Source organism: Oncorhynchus keta, chromosome 23 (assembly GCF_023373465.1).
Source record: "Oncorhynchus keta strain PuntledgeMale-10-30-2019 chromosome 23, Oket_V2, whole genome shotgun sequence".
In the NCBI taxonomy this organism is placed as follows: Eukaryota; Metazoa; Chordata; class Actinopteri; order Salmoniformes; family Salmonidae; genus Oncorhynchus; species Oncorhynchus keta.
The window spans coordinates 36,059,025-36,080,904 of record NC_068443.1 but is presented as its reverse complement, the minus strand read 5'-3'; the positions used below and the strand labels follow the sequence as shown (position 1 = coordinate 36,080,904).

At 41.8% G+C, this 21,880-nt stretch overlaps 1 protein-coding gene across 4 annotated transcripts; it reads left to right on the top strand.

The window, feature by feature from the left end:
- Positions 1–452: 452 nt before the first annotated feature.
- Positions 453–16,957, top strand: LOC118402246 (prostaglandin G/H synthase 2-like). Of its 4 annotated transcripts, none has more exons than XM_035800288.2 (9): positions 453–617; positions 12,362–12,478; positions 12,829–12,972; positions 13,237–13,380; positions 13,647–13,828; positions 13,962–14,292; positions 14,570–14,856; positions 15,198–15,345; positions 15,795–16,957. In XM_035800288.2, exons 1-9 carry the CDS (start codon positions 557–559, stop codon positions 16,202–16,204), a joined length of 1,824 nt encoding a protein of 607 aa, XP_035656181.1. In that variant the 5' UTR covers positions 453–556; the 3' UTR covers positions 16,205–16,957. The 4 variants fall into 4 exon arrangements, with proteins under 4 accessions (XP_035656181.1, XP_052333070.1, XP_052333071.1 ...); XM_052477109.1 differs by lacking the exon at positions 453–617 and adding an exon at positions 12,048–12,154; XM_052477110.1 differs by lacking the exons at positions 453–617; positions 12,362–12,478 and adding an exon at positions 864–940.
- Positions 16,958–21,880: the final 4,923 nt, after the last annotated feature.

The following is a 21,880-nucleotide window of genomic DNA, read 5'->3' as shown; positions in this document are numbered from 1 at the left end:
AAACCATAGTGATAGATAAGGACACACAGAGAACCAGAGGTCAACTGACCGAAAGTATAGCTACGATCAAAATACTTTTGGATCGACCTGGAAGTGTGCGGATACTTTTTCCTGATGTTCATTTTTTCACTAATCGATTTTGGATGTGCGGTAGATTCTGCCTGTTATACGTTTTTAGAAATTGTATTACTTTTCTTATCAATCTTTACACAATATAATAAAATAAGACGAAAAAACAATGTTCAGTGATTGAATACACTGTAAATACCGTTACTTTTGTTTTATTGTTTTAAATTCTCACTATGTGGATGCCAAAATAGACTGGATGCAGAATAGGCCAAATACCTCCAAGAGGAAGATGATTGGTTAAAATGTTCCCCTCCCGGCTCCCCTCGACAAGAGCGTAATAGCTTGCGTAGGAGCTTGGAATGAGCTTCATACATAAATATGGACCAGGCATCCAAGAACCTCAGAATCACTGTGACCAGAAGTGAGCAGGAGTCGACTGGAATTTGACATTTTATACCGGATTGCGATTCAATAGAATCTTTCGGGGATGAATAAAGTAATCTGTATCGTTTTGCTCTTGACTGTGGGGCTCTACTTCTGCGAAGGAGGTTAGCATATTTATTTTGATTCTCATGTGAATATTTTTTTCATCTTTAGTTATTCTATTGTGAATAACTAAATTATACCTTTACTGAACATAAGGTGTTCGATTTATCTGAATAATTTGTTAAAGATTATAATGCTTGTAATGAAAAAAAAATAGTCATTAATAATAATTTTGTATAGCCTTCTAAACTTTTGCCGTATCTTTTCAGTTGATCCTTGCTGTGCACAGCCTTGTGAAAATAGGGGTTATGTAATTCAAAAGGCTTTGACAACTATGAGTGCGACTGCACAAGGACTGGATATTATGGAAAGAACTGCACAACACGTAAGTAAAACTTTTCAGTAATACAGATTATTCCAACGATATAATGGGGCATTCTTCTGTTATAATCTCCACCCGGCACAGCCAGAAGAGGACAGGCCACCCCACATGGCCTGGTTCCTCTCTAGTTTTCTTCTTAGGTTTTGGTCTTTTTCCTAGCCACCGTGCTTCTTACACATGCATTGCTTGCTGTTTGGGGTTTTAGGCTGGGTTTCTGTACAGCACTTTGAGATATCAGCTGATGTACGAAGGGCTATATAAATACATTTGATTTGATTTGATTTGATTCTTATTAACGCGATTTATTCGTTATTGTTGTTATACATATTTCCCACTTCTATCCACTCTGCAGCTGAATTCCTAACATGGATAAAAATATCATTGAAACCAGCTCCGAACACTATTCACTACATCCTTACTCACTACAAAGGGTTGTGGAACGTCATAAACAAGATCACCTTTGTGAGAAACGCAATAATGAGCTATGTCCTGACATGTAAGTTGAAATATTAAAACCTTTTCGTCAGCGCATTACAGAAGTTTGCATTAAGATTTGTCTATGAATGAAAGAAAGTTGACTCAATTAATTATGTGGATATATGATATTTACTGATATGGGAAGTAATGGAGATAAAGTAAGAATATAATAAATAAATAAATTATACATTGAAAATATTTGTAATTTTTACATTCAATTTAAAAGATTAGGTCTTTGCTCAGCTTCCTAACAAAATTAATATTTCTGCCTTTGCCTCTATAGCCCGCTCACATTTGGTGGACAGCCCACCGACTTACAATGCTGATTATGGCTACAAGAGCTGGGAGGCCTACTCCAACCTGTCTTACTACACACGGACGCTCCCCCCATTGCCAAAGGACTGCCCTACACCTATGGGAACCGCAGGTAATGAGCTCATGCCTAACCAGTCTTTTGGGATTCCTTACAGTTTACCTGAGATTATGATAACCTTAAAAATTCCCCTCCGATGGGTTACTCAATCATTCCCACCAGTCGAAAGTCACAGACTTCCCAAGAGTCCAAAAGGAGACGGAACAATAACGCAGTCATATGGACATTATTTGAACTGTCTTTAGTAACCAAATACATTTTTGTTGAGATAGAACCCCAATTATGTTCCTAACATCTTTTTTGTTGTCTCTTGATAGGAAGAGCAGTGCTCCCGGATGTCAAGCTCGTGGTGGAGAAGGTTTTGTTGAGGAAGCGGTTCATTCCGGATCCTCAGGGTTCCAATCTCATGTTCGCCTTCTTCGCCCAGCACTTCACCCACCAGTTCTTCAAATCAGACTTCATGAAAGGACCAGCTTTCACCAAAGCCTTGGGCCATGGCGTAAGTCTAATTTACAATACATGACAAATAGTGCGTCTGTCACATGAAAATATGTTTCCATTTTGTTTCATGGTTGACGTTAACGTAGGCTTAGAGGGTATGTTTGGACTCACTTTCTACCTCTGTGTTTCAGGTGGACTTAAACCATGTTTACGGAGACACTCTGGAGAGACAGCACAAGCTGAGGCTGTTCAAGGATGGCAAACTGAAGTATCGGGTTTTGAACGGTGAGGTCTACCCCCCATTGGTAAGGGAGGTTGGTGCCGAGATGCACTACCCACCTCAAGTGCCAGAGGAGCACCGCTTCGCTGTGGGCCATGAGCATTTTGGCTTGGTCCCCGGGCTCATGATGTATGCCACCATCTGGCTGCGCGAGCACAACCGTGTCTGTGACGTCCTGAGGCAGGAGCATCCCGAATGGGACGACGAACGCATCTTCCAGACAACACGCCTTATCCTAATTGGTGAGTCACCAGTACCAAAAGTGGACACGCATACTGTACCTACTGGTCATAAACGCTTCAGGACCTTATAATGGGAATCGTATATGATCAAAGTATGGCAATATTCAAGTATGTTCTAGAAACTGTACAATGCATACAGATGAAAACAGCTCTGTATAAAACCGATCAAAACTCTATATTTGGGTGTCAGGTGTTTATTGAGAAATGTCTCACCAACCTCAAGGAGTGTTGTCATGCATTCTCTTACTCCCGCCCTCCCTTCTTTCCTGGCTCGCAGGCGAGACCATTAAGATCGTGATTGAGGACTATGTCCAGCACCTGAGTGGCTACCACTTCCAGCTCAAGTTCGACCCGGAGCTCCTCTTCAACCAGCGTTTCCAGTACCAGAACCGTATCGCAGCTGAGTTCAATACCCTGTACCACTGGCACCCGCTGATGCCTGAAACCTTCAGCATTGAGGACCGCGCCTACACCTACCCCCAGTTTGTCTTCAACAACTCCCTGGTCACAGAGCACGGCATCAACAACCTGGTGGAGTCCTTCACCAAGCAGATCGCTGGAAGGGTGAGTTGTCTGGTGGGGTGGACACCGTGGGGTCCAATGAGGAATAGCGGAAATGAGTGGACACTAAGATCCTAACAGCAATAGTCTTTCATTGGGGCCTAAGTGACAATTCTTATATCAACTTGATATGCTAAATAATGAATAAATGAGTGGAGCTGTATAATGGCACTGGAGTTTGGTAGGTGTTCACTTCGTAGGGCAACAACACCTATATCTAATGCTGGAAATATATTAACGAGAATGACAACAGACACCATACCCCAACAAGATATTTTTTACATAGAAAAAAAGGTGTCAAAAGTTGATATTGACCGAGGATCTTGATTCCCTTTGGTTCCCAGGTGGCTGGTGGACGGAACCTGCCTCCTGCACTAGTGGGCGTGGCAGCTAAGGCCCTGGAGCACAGCAGAGACATGCGTTACCAGTCCCTCAACGCCTACAGGAAACGCTTCAACATGAGGGCCTACACCTCCTTTGAGGACCTCACAGGTGAGAACTAAAATTGTACACACCCTATTATGATATGTGTATATCCTCAATCTAATAGTTACTTAGTTACTAGGTGAAAGGTAACATTTAGTAAGCACAGGTCCATGGCAACTGAAGTAGTCCCTGGATAAAGTGACAGGATTGGTCCAGCTCTTTTGTTATTGGCATGGTTACCACCTTCATGACAGCTGCTGATAGAGAGTGGGCAGGGAGGGAGTGGGCAGGGAGGGATGGTGGGCAGGGAGGTCATAGCAGTTGTTTGTCATTATTTTTTGGGGGAGGTGAGGATGTATTGCCATTGTGGTATAGACATTTGTATGGTGTCTGTTGGTGTTGCAGGAGAGACAGAGCTTGTGTCATTGAGTTCCCATAAAGACCAAAACACAGACTTGTCATAGCATGCACCTTGTTTGTCAACTTTTTTTGATTTAGGTGTTCTGTTCAAAGAAAGGACTTCAGAGCTTTAAATAACTTAAACACTAGGTTCTATTCAAGTACACAAATACACAGTTTCTCAGTGTTCTAAAGATGGTCTCATTTTAGCTTAATTTGCTTTATTTAGTTATTTATTATTGATTAATTTATGTATTTAATATTTATTTTGTATTGTTGAATATTGAGTTGTTATTAAGTTATTAAGTAATTATTATGTTTTTAAATATGGATACCTATTACAAATGTCTTACATGAACAAAAGCAAGTTAGTTTACTCTGTATACAATGTGGAACTTGAAGGAGTTTACATTTACTTGAAGAAAATAACTATTAGAAATGCTTGTATGTTGTTGAGCTACTGAATGGATACAGCTGGGCTGTATTTGTCAATACTTTTTTTGTTATTTCAAAGACAAAGAGTTTATTATTGTAAATGGATGAAGTGAATAATGGATGTAGAAATATACAGTTTTTTTTTTCAGAAAGTATGAAGACACTGTATTTGTCTCCAGCCCCATCCCTCAGCTGTTTACCAAAGACAGTGGCGGGCTGTCTGTTGTTTTGTTTTTGTTTCAACTGCGGATTGCCCCTTAAATGTTACGAAAGTCATGATTTTACATTCCAACTAAAATGGTTAGGCACTTGAGAAAACATTAAAAGACAATCGATTTGTCAAGATTATAATTTTATTCGTCTGATTCAATTGCGTATATTCATGTCACTATGTCACCCCTGGACCACATTTTGTTGTGTTACTGCCTGAATAAAAAAATGATTAAATTGAGATTGTTTTGTCAATTACCTATACACAATATCCCATAATGTCAATGGAGAATGATCTTTTTGACATTTTTACAAAATTTGAAATATCTTGAGTCAATTCAACCCCTTTTTTTGTGGTAAGCCCAAATAGGCTCAGGAGTTTAAAAAATGCTTAACAAGTCACATAAATTGCATGGACTAATAATGTTTAACATGATTTTTTAATGACCACCTCGTCTCTCTACCCCACACATACAATTATCTGTTAGGTCCCTCAGTCCAGCAGGGAATTTCAAACACAGATTCAACCACAAAGATCAGGAAGGTTTTCTAATGCCTTGCAACGAAGGTCACCTAGAGTACCTTGAAAAAGTATTCATCCCCCAGGCGTTTTTTCCTATTTTGTTGCATTTAACCTTTCATTTAAACAGATTTTTATTTGGATTTCATGTAATGGACATAGGAACCCAGGAACACATAATTATTTACAATACTTGTCACAGCGTACTTAATAAAACATGAATCATATGATAACGTTTACTCTGTTGATAGGGATCAATGGCGGACTATAGACAACAGAGCAGAATGCCTCAAGATAAAAACCTAATATTCAATATCTGTAAATCTGACTAAATATTAGCATTTCACTCCACATACTCGTATACTGGTGGGAAATAACCTTCAATCTGGATAACACAAAACAAATGATAAGACTATAGATATGTATATCAACCAATATTACCAATACATTCAACACCAAAACATGTTGAAGAATAAGCACAGAGAACCAATCCCCAAAAGAAAACTAGACTCCTCGACTGGCACAAACGAGGTATGCTTTTCACCACCAGGAAAAGAAACCAACTTGCTAAAGTCGATCAATTATATTGGGCTGACTTGAACTTGAGATGAGTGACGAAAAGACGCGACAAAAGAGAAAGAAAGAAACAAGCTTAAAGGTGCAGTCAGTACTATTGAAACGGACGTTACTCTGAGAGAAATCTTACTTGAAATACAGACTAGATCAAGGCGGGAAAATATGGTATTTACCGGTATTAAAGGAAATGAGGGTGAAGATCCAGCGAGTGTGGTGAAAGATTTCCTGGTTAAAACGCTACAGATCCCAGGTGATACTGTAGAGTAAAATCAAACTTTAGCATGACATAGATTGAGTCAGATTTGCATTCTTTAAGGATAAATAATGGTTAAATGCCTGAGCAAATGACTTGCTGGCACGAAAATAGACATGAATGATCAGTTCCTGATGGAAATTGCAGAACGGCACAGTTCTCTACCCACTCTTCAAAGTGAGTAGACTAAAATGGAAACGTGTAGCTCTCGTAATCGATAACCAACTATTCTGAGACACCAAGACTACCTTTAGACAAGTCAGTTAAGAACAAATTCTTATTTTCAATGACAGCCTAGGAACAGTGGGTCAACTGCCTGCTCAGGGGCAGAACGACAGATTTGTACCTTGTCAGCTCGGGGATTTGAACATGAAACCTTTCAGTTACTGGTCCAACACCCTAACCACTAGGCCGCATGGATATTTGAAATAATACGACGTTTGAATAATGGAACACCCAATACTATCCATGGGGATTGTAATAAAAAAAGAGGAAAACAAAACAAAACAAATTGCTAAAGACATAAATTACAAATACACTATACCATTCACGATAGGGAATGTTGTAAAATAATTTATGTTTAAATTTATTTTTATAAATGGATAAAAGACAGCATTAGAAGAAGGGACAATTATAGAAATAATACTTTTTTTTCAAATATAAAGGAACTGGAATACAAAAGTACTCAAAAGCCCGAAATTAGGTGGGAATCAACATGGTAGGGTATAAAAACACAATAAACAGAGGACATAGAGAGCCAGTATGTGGGTATGTGCGGGTGTGGTTGTGATTGGAAAAGTGTGGGGAAAAATGGAAATGGTTGCAAATGCCAGAACCCATGTGTGTCTGTGAGCAGGAGTTGTGACAGAGTTTTCTATTTTGTGCAGATATGGGATATACATTTGAAAATAAATGACAAATAGGCTATTCATTTATTGTCCTATCATGATGGAACGGTCCCCAACCCTATACCCTATACACCCATCTGAGCAACCCACACACTAAGGAGAAGTCCTTATCTGTTTTATACGCCAAGACAGATAGATAAACGCGGTCAGAGACCGACTAAAGCAACACTGCCCCCTCGAGTCTGAGCCTGCCTGGCAAGTTTGGTCAAACTAAGCCAAAGCCCCCGGGTGGGTGAGCATTATATACAAGGAATTTCTCAAAGCTGCTAATGAGAAACTTCACGACCTTGTACCAAGCTGGTGGGAATTCTGGTGGAGATACAGTACATCTGATCTGGCAGACTCACTAAACACATTTACATTACATTTAAGTCATTTAGCAGACGCTCTTATCCAGAGCGACTTACAAATTGGTGCATTCACCTTATGACATCCAGTGGAACAGCCACTTTACAATAGTGCATCTAAATCTTTTAAGGGGGGTGAGAAGGATTACTTTATCCTATCCTAGGTATTCCTTAAAGAGGTGGGGTTTCAGGTGTCTCCGGAAGGTGGTGATTGACTCCGCTGTCCTGGCGTCGTGAGGGAGTTTGTTCCACCATTGGGGGCCAGAGCAGCGAACAGTTTTGACTGGGCTGAGCGGGAACTGTACTTCCTCAGTGGTAGGGAGGCGAGCAGGCCAGAGGTGGATGAACGCAGTGCCCTTGTTTGGGTGTAGGGCCTGATCAGAGCCTGGAGGTACTGAGGTGCCGTTCCCCTCACAGCTCCGTAGGCAAGCACCATGGTCTTGTAGCGGATGCGAGCTTCAACTGGAAGCCAGTGGAGAGAGCGGAGGAGCGGGGTGACGTGAGAGAACTTGGGAAGGTTGAACACCAGACGGGCTGCGGCGTTCTGGATGAGTTGTAGGGGTTTAATGGCACAGGCAGGGAGCCCAGCCAACAGCGAGTTGCAGTAATCCAGACGGATGATGACAAGTGCCTGGATTAGGACCTGCGCCGCTTCCTGTGTGAGGCAGGGTCGTACTCTGCGGATGTTGTAGAGCATGAACCTACAGGAACGGGCCACCGCCTTGATGTTAGTTGAGAACGACAGGGTGTTGTCCAGGATCACGCCAAGGTTCTTAATGCTCTGGGAGGAGGACACAATGGAGTTGTCAACCGTGATGGCGAGATCATGGAACGGGCAGTCCTTCCCGGGAGGAAGAGCAGCTCCGTCTTGCCGAGGTTCAGCTTGAGGTGGTGATCCGTCATCCACACTGATATGTCTGCCAGACATGCAGAGATGCGATTCGCCACCTGGTCATCAGAAGGGGAAAGGAGAAATTAATTGTGTGTCGTCTGCATAGCAATGATACGAGAGACCATGTGAGGTTATGACAGAGCCAAGTGACTTGGTGTATAGCGAGAATAGAAGAGGGCCTAGAACAGAGCCCTGGGGACACCAGTGGTGAGAGCGCGTGGTGAGGAGACAGATTCTCGCCACGCCACCTGGTAGGAGCGACCTGTCAGGTAGGACGCAATCCAAGCGTGGGCCGCGCCGGAGATGCCCAACTCGGAGAGGGTGGAGAGGAGGATCTGATGGTTCACAGTATCGAAGGCAGCCGATAGGTCTAGAAGGATGAGAGCAGAGGAGAGAGAGTTAGCTTTAGCAGTGCGGAGCGCCTCCGTGATACAGAGAAGAGCAGTCTCAGTTGAATGACTAGTCTTGAAACCTGACTGATTTGGATCAAGAAGGTCATTCTGAGAGAGATAGCGGGAGAGCTGGCCAAGGACAGCACGTTCAAGAGTTTTGGAGAGAAAAGAAAGAAGGGATACTGGTCTGTAGTTGTTGACATCGGAGGGATCGAGTGTAGGTTTTTTCAGAAGGGGTGCAACTCTCGCTCTCTTGAAGACGGAAGGGACGTAGCCAGCGGTCAGGGATGAGTTGATGAGCGAGGTGAGGTAAGGGAGAAGGTCTCCGGAAATGGTCTGGAGAAGAGAGGAGGGGATAGGGTCAAGCGGGCAGGTTGTTGGGCGGCCGGCCGTCACAAGACGCGAGATTTCATCTGGAGAGAGAGGGAGAAAGAGGTCAGAGCACAGGGTAGGGCAGTGTGAGCAGAACCAGCGGTGTCGTTTGACTTAGCAAACGAGGATCGGATGTCGTCGACCTTCTTTTCAAAATGGTTGACGAAGTCATCTGCAGAGAGGGAGGAGGGGGGGGGGGAGGAGGATTCAGGAGGGAGGAGAAGGTGGCAAAGAGCTTCCTAGGGTTAGGGGCAGATGCTTGGAATTTAGAGTGGTAGAAAGTGGCTTTAGCAGCAGAGACAGCGGAGGAAAATGTAGAGAGGAGGGAGTGAAAGGATGCCAGGTCCGCAGGGAGGCGAGTTTTCCTCCATTTCCGCTCGGCTGCCCGGAGCCCTGTTCACAATGCTTCGTTTGTGAATTATGTTTGAGTGTTGGAGTACTCTCCCTGGCTATTCGTCAATAAAACAATTGTGTCGTCTGGTTTGCTTAATATAAGGAATTTTAAATTATATCTGCTTTTACTTTTGATACCTAACTACACTTTCGCAATTCCATTTACTTTTGATACTTAAGTATTTTTAAAACCAAGTACTTTTAGACTTTTACTCAAGTAGTATTTTACTGGGTGACTTTGACTTTTTCTTCAGTCATTTTATATTAAGGTATTTCTACTTTTACTCAAGTATGACAATTTCGTACTTTTTCCACCACTGCTGTAAAGACAGTTGTACATTTGTCCACATGTCGGCGCCAAATGACGACAAATGCGTCTGACCGTCCATACAGCTCCCACCGTCCATACTGTACATGGTCCGTGCACGTGGTCCGTTTTGACAAAGCTCTTAAAAAGGAATGAAGAGAACATTTATATTTATCCTACTGTTTTTACTAAACAAATGTCCATGATTTCTATATATATGGTCCATGCCTTACATACTGGTTATTGCTTTGGAAGTTTACCAATAATGCATTTTCAAAGTAAAATAATATTGTGTTAATATGAGGGGGGATGACATCCATTGTGGATTGGGTCAGATTGACACACACAGTTTAAACACACTCAAGACAGTCAAAGAACCAAGTAAAAACAGACCAAACTTTATTTTGTCTTCTCAGACCTTACAGAAAGAAAGAAATACAAGAACATTTAATTTCAAAAACGATATATTTGAGAACTTTTTGTTAAACATATTTCCTTTCTCACAAACAAGCCTTTTCTGTTTCCCTAAGCAGGCATTGTTTTTGAATTCCCAGTAACAGTAACATTTAGATGTGATTTGACCCTATTGATCAAAATGAGCCATTCAGTCTTTCTCTCCACATGTTGAACACAATGTACATGTGTGCTTTCTGCAGATGTGTTCATTGCATTCTACACAAGTGGTGCTGGTTTTACCGTCTTGGCGAGGGGGGCAAATTGTGTAGGCCCTGGAACTATTTTGATTACACTGGAAGCTGACAGTCTACCTTGACTTCCTTATAGTACCTTCTTTAGACTTTCATGTCCTCTCATCTGATGGAGGGGATGGCATACCAGACCCCTCCTTTGAATCCTCTTCACCAAAGAAAAACGCATTATCTGGATCATCAACAGCATTGTCCTCTATCTCTGAAATGTCTTCTGTCTCTGAAACCTCTTCTTCTATTTCACTGTCACAGTCCAGAATTTGTGAGGAGGCTTCGTTGACTGACATTTTTTTTTTTTGCTCATTTTTGCAGTGTCTGTGTCAGAGATCTGCTGCTCTTGCACTGAGAAGGAGAAGCTTGGGGAAAGCTCCTTTTCACCCAAACAGAATTATAAAAGTGCAACCAGAACCAGTCAAACAAAACACATCAAAGACACTTGTTTATTTTGGACCTGTGCAAATATCTATACACATGAAAGCCTCCTTGGTCAAAATTACGCACCAACTCATGTTTGAATACAAAATCTACAGACATTCCACAACACATCAGTGTGTCCACATTTTGAAGTTAGGTTTATGACCCTCAATTAGGAAAAGTAATTTCATTTCATGGCGAAAAACAGAGGTAAACTAGTATTTTAGACAACTCAAAAGCAGAAATGGGTCAAATTGACCCTCAACATAACAGGAGGGTTAACAATTTAAAACACATACAAATGTTACAACCCGAAACAGATACATATACATGTACCAAAAACTGTTGAGGATATAAACACAACAAAGTCCAAATACTTTAGTATTGTGTGCCAAAACGTTTGTTGACAGCGTCAGATAGCCTATGATGGTAAAGTAAATCTTCCCTATGGCCGACAAACTTTAGTGTGGTATTAGCCTGGTGTCTCAAATAACAATGGCTACTTAGTCGCAACAGTGTAGGTCTGTAGGATGTCTTTCTTTCAGTTTTGTTATCAATATTCAGTGGGAAAACAAGAAAAAGTCTCAACACACGTCAGATGCAAATTTATTTTGATTGTAGTTACGCTTTCGGTCAGTCGACCTTCAACGGAGCATTTCTCCAAAAACCATAGTGATAGATAAGGACACACAGAGAACCAGAGGTCAACTGACCGAAAGTATAGCTACGATCAAAATACTTTTTGGATCGACCTGGAAGTGTGCGGATACTTTTTCCTGATGTTCATTTTTTCACTAATCGATTTTGGATGTGCGGTAGATTCTGCCTGTTATACGTTTTTAGAAATTGTATTACTTTTCTTATCAATCTTTACACAATATAATAAAATAAGACGAAAAAACAATGTTCAGTGATTGAATACACTGTAAATACCGTTACTTTTGTTTTATTGTTTTAAATTCTCACTATGTGGATGCCAAAATAGACTGGATGCAGAATAGGCCAAATACCTCCAAGAGGAAGATGATTGGTTAAAATGTTCCCCTCCCGGCTCCCCTCGACAAGAGCGTAATAGCTTGCGTAGGAGCTTGGAATGAGCTTCATACATAAATATGGACCAGGCATCCAAGAACCTCAGAATCACTGTGACCAGAAGTGAGCAGGAGTCGACTGGAATTTGACATTTTTTGATATTTTATACCGGATTGCGATTCAATAGAATCTTTCGGGGATGAATAAAGTAATCTGTATCGTTTTGCTCTTGACTGTGGGGCTCTACTTCTGCGAAGGAGGTTAGCATATTTATTTTGATTCTCATGTGAATATTTTTTTCATCTTTAGTTATTCTATTGTGAATAACTAAATTATACCTTTACTGAACATAAGGTGTTCGATTTATCTGAATAATTTGTTAAAGATTATAATGCTTGTAATGAAAAAAAAATAGTCATTAATAATAATTTTGTATAGCCTTCTAAACTTTTGCCGTATCTTTTCAGTTGATCCTTGCTGTGCACAGCCTTGTGAAAATAGGGGGTTATGTAATTCAAAAGGCTTTGACAACTATGAGTGCGACTGCACAAGGACTGGATATTATGGAAAGAACTGCACAACACGTAAGTAAAACTTTTTCAGTAATACAGATTATTCCAACGATATAATGGGGCATTCTTCTGTTATAATCTCCACCCGGCACAGCCAGAAGAGGACAGGCCACCCCACATGGCCTGGTTCCTCTCTAGTTTTCTTCTTAGGTTTTGGTCTTTTTCCTAGCCACCGTGCTTCTTACACATGCATTGCTTGCTGTTTGGGGTTTTAGGCTGGGTTTCTGTACAGCACTTTGAGATATCAGCTGATGTACGAAGGGCTATATAAATACATTTGATTTGATTTGATTTGATTCTTATTAACGCGATTTATTCGTTATTGTTGTTATACATATTTCCCACTTCTATCCACTCTGCAGCTGAATTCCTAACATGGATAAAAATATCATTGAAACCAGCTCCGAACACTATTCACTACATCCTTACTCACTACAAAGGGTTGTGGAACGTCATAAACAAGATCACCTTTGTGAGAAACGCAATAATGAGCTATGTCCTGACATGTAAGTTGAAATATTAAAACCTTTTCGTCAGCGCATTACAGAAGTTTGCATTAAGATTTGTCTATGAATGAAAGAAAGTTGACTCAATTAATTATGTGGATATATGATATTTACTGATATGGGAAGTAATGGAGATAAAGTAAGAATATAATAAATAAATAAATTATACATTGAAAATATTTGTAATTTTTACATTCAATTTAAAAGATTAGGTCTTTGCTCAGCTTCCTAACAAAATTAATATTTCTGCCTTTGCCTCTATAGCCCGCTCACATTTGGTGGACAGCCCACCGACTTACAATGCTGATTATGGCTACAAGAGCTGGGAGGCCTACTCCAACCTGTCTTACTACACACGGACGCTCCCCCCATTGCCAAAGGACTGCCCTACACCTATGGGAACCGCAGGTAATGAGCTCATGCCTAACCAGTCTTTTGGGATTCCTTACAGTTTACCTGAGATTATGATAACCTTAAAAATTCCCCTCCGATGGGTTACTCAATCATTCCCACCAGTCGAAAGTCACAGACTTCCCAAGAGTCCAAAAGGAGACGGAACAATAACGCAGTCATATGGACATTATTTGAACTGTCTTTAGTAACCAAATACATTTTTTGTTGAGATAGAACCCCAATTATGTTCCTAACATCTTTTTTTTGTTGTCTCTTGATAGGAAGAGCAGTGCTCCCGGATGTCAAGCTCGTGGTGGAGAAGGTTTTGTTGAGGAAGCGGTTCATTCCGGATCCTCAGGGTTCCAATCTCATGTTCGCCTTCTTCGCCCAGCACTTCACCCACCAGTTCTTCAAATCAGACTTCATGAAAGGACCAGCTTTCACCAAAGCCTTGGGCCATGGCGTAAGTCTAATTTACAATACATGACAAATAGTGCGTCTGTCACATGAAAATATGTTTCCATTTTGTTTCATGGTTGACGTTAACGTAGGCTTAGAGGGTATGTTTGGACTCACTTTCTACCTCTGTGTTTCAGGTGGACTTAAACCATGTTTACGGAGACACTCTGGAGAGACAGCACAAGCTGAGGCTGTTCAAGGATGGCAAACTGAAGTATCGGGTTTTGAACGGTGAGGTCTACCCCCCATTGGTAAGGGAGGTTGGTGCCGAGATGCACTACCCACCTCAAGTGCCAGAGGAGCACCGCTTCGCTGTGGGCCATGAGCATTTTGGCTTGGTCCCCGGGCTCATGATGTATGCCACCATCTGGCTGCGCGAGCACAACCGTGTCTGTGACGTCCTGAGGCAGGAGCATCCCGAATGGGACGACGAACGCATCTTCCAGACAACACGCCTTATCCTAATTGGTGAGTCACCAGTACCAAAAGTGGACACGCATACTGTACCTACTGGTCATAAACGCTTCAGGACCTTATAATGGGAATCGTATATGATCAAAGTATGGCAATATTCAAGTATGTTCTAGAAACTGTACAATGCATACAGATGAAAACAGCTCTGTATAAAACCGATCAAAACTCTATATTTGGGTGTCAGGTGTTTATTGAGAAATGTCTCACCAACCTCAAGGAGTGTTGTCATGCATTCTCTTACTCCCGCCCTCCCTTCTTTCCTGGCTCGCAGGCGAGACCATTAAGATCGTGATTGAGGACTATGTCCAGCACCTGAGTGGCTACCACTTCCAGCTCAAGTTCGACCCGGAGCTCCTCTTCAACCAGCGTTTCCAGTACCAGAACCGTATCGCAGCTGAGTTCAATACCCTGTACCACTGGCACCCGCTGATGCCTGAAACCTTCAGCATTGAGGACCGCGCCTACACCTACCCCCAGTTTGTCTTCAACAACTCCCTGGTCACAGAGCACGGCATCAACAACCTGGTGGAGTCCTTCACCAAGCAGATCGCTGGAAGGGTGAGTTGTCTGGTGGGGTGGACACCGTGGGGTCCAATGAGGAATAGCGGAAATGAGTGGACACTAAGATCCTAACAGCAATAGTCTTTCATTGGGGCCTAAGTGACAATTCTTATATCAACTTGATATGCTAAATAATGAATAAATGAGTGGAGCTGTATAATGGCACTGGAGTTTGGTAGGTGTTCACTTCGTAGGGCAACAACACCTATATCTAATGCTGGAAATATATTAACGAGAATGACAACAGACACCATACCCCAACAAGATATTTTTTACATAGAAAAAAAGGTGTCAAAAGTTGATATTGACCGAGGATCTTGATTCCCTTTGGTTCCCAGGTGGCTGGTGGACGGAACCTGCCTCCTGCACTAGTGGGCGTGGCAGCTAAGGCCCTGGAGCACAGCAGAGACATGCGTTACCAGTCCCTCAACGCCTACAGGAAACGCTTCAACATGAGGGCCTACACCTCCTTTGAGGACCTCACAGGTGAGAACTAAAATTGTACACACCCTATTATGATATGTGTATATCCTCAATCTAATAGTTACTTAGTTACTAGGTGAAAGGTAACATTTAGTAAGCACAGGTCCATGGCAACTGAAGTAGTCCCTGGATAAAGTGACAGGATTGGTCCAGCTCTTTTGTTATTGGCATGGTTACCACCTTCATGACAGCTGCTGATAGAGAGTGGGCAGGGAGGGAGTGGGCAGGGAGGGAGTGATCCAAGTGTATGGTGTCTGTACTTGTGTCATTGAGTTCCCATAAAGACCAAAACACAGACTTGTCATAGCATGCACCTTGTTTGTCAACTTATTTTTTGGGGGGGAGGTGAGGATGTATTGCATGCCTTTCTTTTGCTGCATTGTGGTATAGACATTTGTGAGTAGCAGGCTAGAGTTATTAACCCTTTGTTTGTTGTTCTGTTGGTGTTGCAGGAGAGACAGAGCTGGCTGCGGAACTAGAGATTCTATATGGGGATGTAGATGCTGTGGAGCTGTACCCAGGCCTTCTGGTGGAGCGCCCCAGACCTAACGCTGTTTTCGGGGAGACTATGGTCGAGATGGGTGCACCCTACTCCCTGAAAGGTCTCCTGGGAAACCCCATTTGCTCGCCGGAATACTGGATGCCCAGCACGTTCGGCGGGAGTGTGGGCTTTGACATCGTCAACACTGCTTCATTGGAGAGGCTGGTGTGCAGCAATGTCAAGGGTTCTTGTCCGATGGTGTCCTTTCAAGTGCCTGATTTTTTGAGAGCATTTGAGTCGGCGTCAGTCAACACAAGTGAGGCACACCTGAGTGACATGAACCCAGGTGTTCTGTTCAAAGAAAGGACTTCAGAGCTTTAAATAACTTAAACACTAGGTTCTATTCAAGTACACAAATACACAGTTTCTCAGTGTTCTAAAGATGGTCTCATTTTAGCTTAATTTGCTTTATTTAGTTATTTATTATTGATTAATTTATGTATTTAATATTTATTTTGTATTGTTGAATATTGAGTTGTTATTAAGTTATTAAGTAATTATTATGTTTTTAAATATGGATACCTATTACAAATGTCTTACATGAACAAAAGCAAGTTAGTTTACTCTGTATACAATGTGGAACTTGAAGGAGTTTACATTTACTTGAAGAAAATAACTATTAGAAATGCTTGTATGTTGTTGAGCTACTGAATGGATACAGCTGGGCTGTATTTGTCAATACTTTTTTTGTTATTTCAAAGACAAAGAGTTTATTATTGTAAATGGATGAAGTGAATAATGGATGTAGAAATATACAGTTTTTTTTTTTCAGAAAGTATGAAGACACTGTATTTGTCTCCAGCCCCATCCCTCAGCTGTTTACCAAAGACAGTGGCGGGCTGTCTGTTGTTTTGTTTTTGTTTCAACTGCGGATTGCCCCTTAAATGTTACGAAAGTCATGATTTTACATTCCAACTAAAATGGTTAGGCACTTGAGAAAACATTAAAAGACAATCGATTTGTCAAGATTATAATTTTATTCGTCTGATTCAATTGCGTATATTCATGTCACTATGTCACCCCTGGACCACATTTTGTTGTGTTACTGCCTGAATAAAAAAATGATTAAATTGAGATTGTTTTGTCAATTACCTATACACAATATCCCATAATGTCAATGGAGAATTCTCTTTTTTGTCATTTTTACAAAATTTGAAATATCTTGAGTCAATTCAACCCCTTTTTTTGTGGTAAGCCCAAATAGGCTCAGGAGTTTTAAAAAATGCTTAACAAGTCACATAAATTGCATGGACTAATAATGTTTAACATGATTTTTTAATGACTACCTCGTCTCTCTACCCCACACATACAATTAATTATCTGTTAGGTCCCTCAGTCCAGCAGGGAATTTCAAACACAGATTCAACCACAAAGATCAGGAAGGTTTTCTAATGCCTTGCAACGAAGGTCACCTAGAGTACCTTGAAAAAGTATTCATCCCCCTAGGCGTTTTTTCCTATTTTGTTGCATTTAACCTTTCATTTAAACAGATTTTTATTTGGATTTCATGTAATGGACATACACAAAATCGTCAAAATTGATGAAGTAAAAAGAAAAAAATTACTTGTTTAAAAAAAAATTAAAAAATACAAAACGGAAAAGTGGTGCGTGTATATGTATTGAGTGGCCAGAAAAAAGCCATTGCTTAAAGAAAAAATAAGCAAACACGTTTGGTGTTCGACAAAAGGCATGTGGGAGACTCCCCAAACATATGGAAGAAGGTACTCTGGTCAGATGAGACTAAAAATGAGCTTTTTGGTCATCAAGGAAAACACTATGTCTGGAGGAAACCCGACACCTCCCATCACCCCGAGAACACTATCCCCTAAGTGAAGCATGGTGGTGGCAGCATCATGCTGTGGGGATGTTTTTCATAGACAGGGATTGGGAAACTGGTCAGAATTGAAGAAATGATGGATGGCACTAAATACAGGGAAATCCTTGAGGGACACCTGTTTCAGTCTTTGAGACTGGGACAGAGGTTCACCTTCCAGCAGGACAATGACGCTAAGCCTACTGCAAATGCAACACTTGAGTGGTTTAAGGGGATACATTTAAATGTCTTGGAGTGGCCTAGTCAAAGCCCAGACCTCAATCCCATTGAGAATTTGTGGTATGACTTAAAGATTGCTGTACACCAGGAGCTGGAGCAGTTTTGCCTTGAAGAATGGGCAAAAATCTCAGTGGATAGATGTGCCAAGCTGATAGGGACATACCCCAAGAGACTTGCAGCTGTAAATACTGCAAAAGGTGGCTCTACAAAGTATTGACTTTGGGGGGGGTGAATAGTTATGCATGCTCAAGTTTTCTGTTTTTTTGTCCAGTCTACTTTCTTTTCAGTCTACTTTCTACCAGACACAGAGATGAATTCACCTTTCTGCAGGACCACAACCTAAAACACAAGGCCAAATCTACACTGAGATGCTTACCAAGCAGACAATGAATGTACAGTTTTGACTTATATCTATCTCAAACTCTATGGTAAGACCTGAAAATGGTTGTCTAGCAATGATCAACCAATTTGAAAGAGCTTGAATAATTTTGCATAGAATAATGGGCAAATGTTGGACAATCCAGGTTTGGAACGCTGCTAGAGACTTAAATACTCGCAGCTGTAATCGCTGCAAAAGGTGTTTTCAGTTTGTCGTTATTGGGTATTGTGTGGATAGGTGAGATTTGTATTTTTATCCGTTTAGAATTCAGGTTGTAGCACAACATGTGGAATAAGTCAAGCGGTGTGAATGCTTTCTGAAGGCACTGTAAACACTTTGTTGCAATAACTGTCTCCACTCTTCTGGAAAGGCTTTCCACTATATGATGGAACATTGCTGTGGGGACTTCCATTCAGCCACAAGAGCATTACTGAGGTCGGGCACTGATGTTGAGCGATTAGACCTGGCTTGTGGTCGTCGTTCCAATTCGTCCCAAGGATGTTCGATGGGTTTGAAGTCAGGGCTCTGTGCAAGCCAGTCAAGTTCTTCCACACCGGTCTCGACAAACAATTTCTGTATTGACCTCGTTTTGTGCACGGGGAATTGTCATGCTGAAACAGGAAAGGGCCTTCACCAAACTGTTGCCACAAAGTTGAAAGCACAGAATCATCTAGATTATTTTTTACGTGTTACGCGCTTCAGCATTTGGCGGTCCCGTTCTGTGAGCTTGTGTGACCTACCCCTTTACAGCCGAGCTGTTGTTGCTCCTAGACATTTCCACTTCACAATAACAGCACTTACAGGGCAGACATTTGATGAACTGACTTGCTGGAAAGGTGAAATCCACGGTGCCACGTTGAAAGTCAATGAGCTCTTCAGGAAGGCCATTCTAAAGCACTCCACTAATCAGGCCTTTTTGGTAGAGTGGCCAGACAGAAGCCACTCTTCAATTAAAGGCACACAGCCCACTTGTTTGCCAAAAGGCTCCTGGTCTGATGAAACCAAGATTGAACTCTTTGGCCTGAATGCCAAGTGTCGCGTCTGAAGGAAACCTGGCACCATCCCTACGGTGAAGCATGGTGGTGCAGCATCATGCTGTGGGGATGTTTTTCAGCGGCCGGGACTGGGAGACTAGTCAGGATCAAGAGAAAGATGAACGGACCAAAGTAGAGAGATTTCCTTGATGAAAACCTGCTCCAGAATGCTCAGGAACTCCGACTGGAGTGAAGGTTCACCTTACATCAGGACAACGACCCTAAGCACACAGCCAAGACAACGCAGGAGTGGCTTCAGGACATGTCTCTGAATGTCCTTGAGTGGCCCAGACAGAGCCCGGACTTGATCCCGATCAAACATCCTTGGAGAGCCCTGGTAATAGCTGTGGAGCGATACTCCCGATCGAAGCTGACAGAGCTTGAGAGGATCTGCTGAGAAGAATGGAAGAAACTCCCCAAATACAGGTGTGTGCCAAGCTTGTAGCCTCATACCCAAGAAGACTTGAGGCTGTAATCGCTGCTAAAAGTGCTTCAACAAACTATTGAGTAAAGGGTCTGAATACTTATGTAAATGTGGAACATTTCTGGGATCTTTTTTTCAGCTAAAGAAACCAACACTTTACATGTTGGGACCAAGACTTTACATGTTGCGTTTATATTTTGTTCAGTGTAGATAACTCTCTGTCGATCAGAAGCAAGGATGGTTCTGTGCTATGTACCGAATTGTAACCACTACTCCGATAAGTACATTTGCATTTAATATTTTTTTACCTCTGTAATCGAGAGGCATTGCTGGAGCCGTGTGATGATGTAAGCCCTGTTTGCTATCTGCTAACAAGCTATTTTGGTAAGGTCAAAGCTAGTTGCTTGTGAAAATTTGCTAGATAACCCCCGACTGTAGTTATGTGTACAACATACATTAATAATAATAATAATAATATATGCCATTTAGCAGACGCTTTTATCCAAAGCGACTTACAGTCATGTGTGCATACATTCTACGTATGGGTGGTCCCGGGAATCGAACCCACTACCCTGGCGTTACAAGCACCATGCTCTACTTTCTTACAAGGAAGAAGAAAACCAGAATAGGCTAGCAGAAGGACTGTTGTGACCTCTTTAGTGAGCTAGCCAGCTGGATAATGTTAGCTCATGGTTTGTATAGTCATACTTTTTTATGTGGTGACATGCTATCTAGCATTAGCCCACCAGGGAAGGGATATTTAAATTAAATTAAATTAAATCTACAAAGAAGGCACTGACATAAAGGGCCTCCTCGCTTCTAGTCCTTAGGAAACTTTGCAGTATTTAGTTTTTTTCCGTATTATTTCTTACATTGTTAGCCCAGAAGATCTTAAGTGTTATTACATACAGCCGGGAAGAACTATTGTCAACTTACCAGCACTACTACCAGGAATACGACTTAGCTTGCTAGTTAACGTTAACTCACCGTTTGTGTAGTCAGATTTGCTCTCAAACGTTAGGCCGGCACCATGGCAAGGGTAATTGGTTAGCTAGCGTGTCACTACTTAGAAAAGTCTGACTACTCGAACAGTGAGCTAATGTTAACTAGCTGGCTTAATATCACTTGGTGGGCTAGCTAGTTAAGTACCTTGGTTGGCTAGTTAGCTCAAGTTGGCTAGCTAGCTCACAAAGGACTTGTGGGCTCAATGTTTTCCCCATACAACAGTTTTGTTCCACGAGCACATCTGTTGTACATGACTAATCAAATGACCTGTGAAGTCAGTTAGAAATGTCAACTGGGAGGAAGATCCAGACACATCCACCATGGCAGAAAATGATAATCCAGACCTATGAAATTCCAGGCCCCTTGGCTGCTGAAGAATGTAGGAGGCTGCTGTCTGCACAGTTGCAAAATGTTCTCACTGAGGTCCACCTTGAGGAAACATTAGGTATTCAGCATCACAGCTGTCTGATAAAGTACTTAGGATGGGAACAGGACTTCCAGACAAGAAACTTTGAACGTTACAAGGACTGCGATGTCTATTTTGCCAAGTGGAGGGTCGAGATGCTGTCATTTGAGGATCAATTGTTTATGGCGCATATGAAGTTGCATCACAGCTACACCAACTTGCACCTGGCTCAACAATTCTGTTGTTATGCAAGCACTGTCAGCAATGTTGCCATCACTTTCATTATTAAGGTGATCTACAAGCTGTTTTTCAGTAGCATCATGAAGATTGTTCCAAGTCGGGAGAAGAACCAAATGTGCTTAAATGCGTCTTTTCAGGGGTCCAGCAGAAACTGCAGGATGATCATTGACTGTACTGACATTGAAGTTGCTCCTCCAAGTCAGATGGATCTGCAGAGGCAAACCTACTCAGTGTACTGTTCAATGTACCCCTTCAAGATACTCTTGGGAGTTGCATCTAATGCGGTTATCACGTACTGCAGTGATCTGTATTTAGGCTCTGTGTCGGACAAAGCCATTGTCCAGAAGGTCGAGGTTTGAGAAGATCTTCACGTCTGGTGACATGATTTTGGCTGACAAAGGTTTCTTGATACAGAGCTTGATGCCTGCAGGAGTCACTGTGAACATTCCTCCATTC

What these genes read in the sequence shown, in the direction of transcription:
- LOC118402246 (XM_035800288.2), top strand. Translation starts at nt 557, where the DNA reads ATGAATAAAGTAATCTGTATCGTTTTGCTCTTGACTGTGGGGCTCTAC. An exon ending in TGGAAAGAACTGCACAACAC is followed by an intron (nt 12,479 to 12,828) that starts GTAAGTAAAACT and finishes TCCACTCTGCAG; the next exon opens with CTGAATTCCTAACATGGATA. An exon ending in AATGAGCTATGTCCTGACAT is followed by an intron (nt 12,973 to 13,236) that starts GTAAGTTGAAAT and finishes TTGCCTCTATAG; the next exon opens with CCCGCTCACATTTGGTGGAC.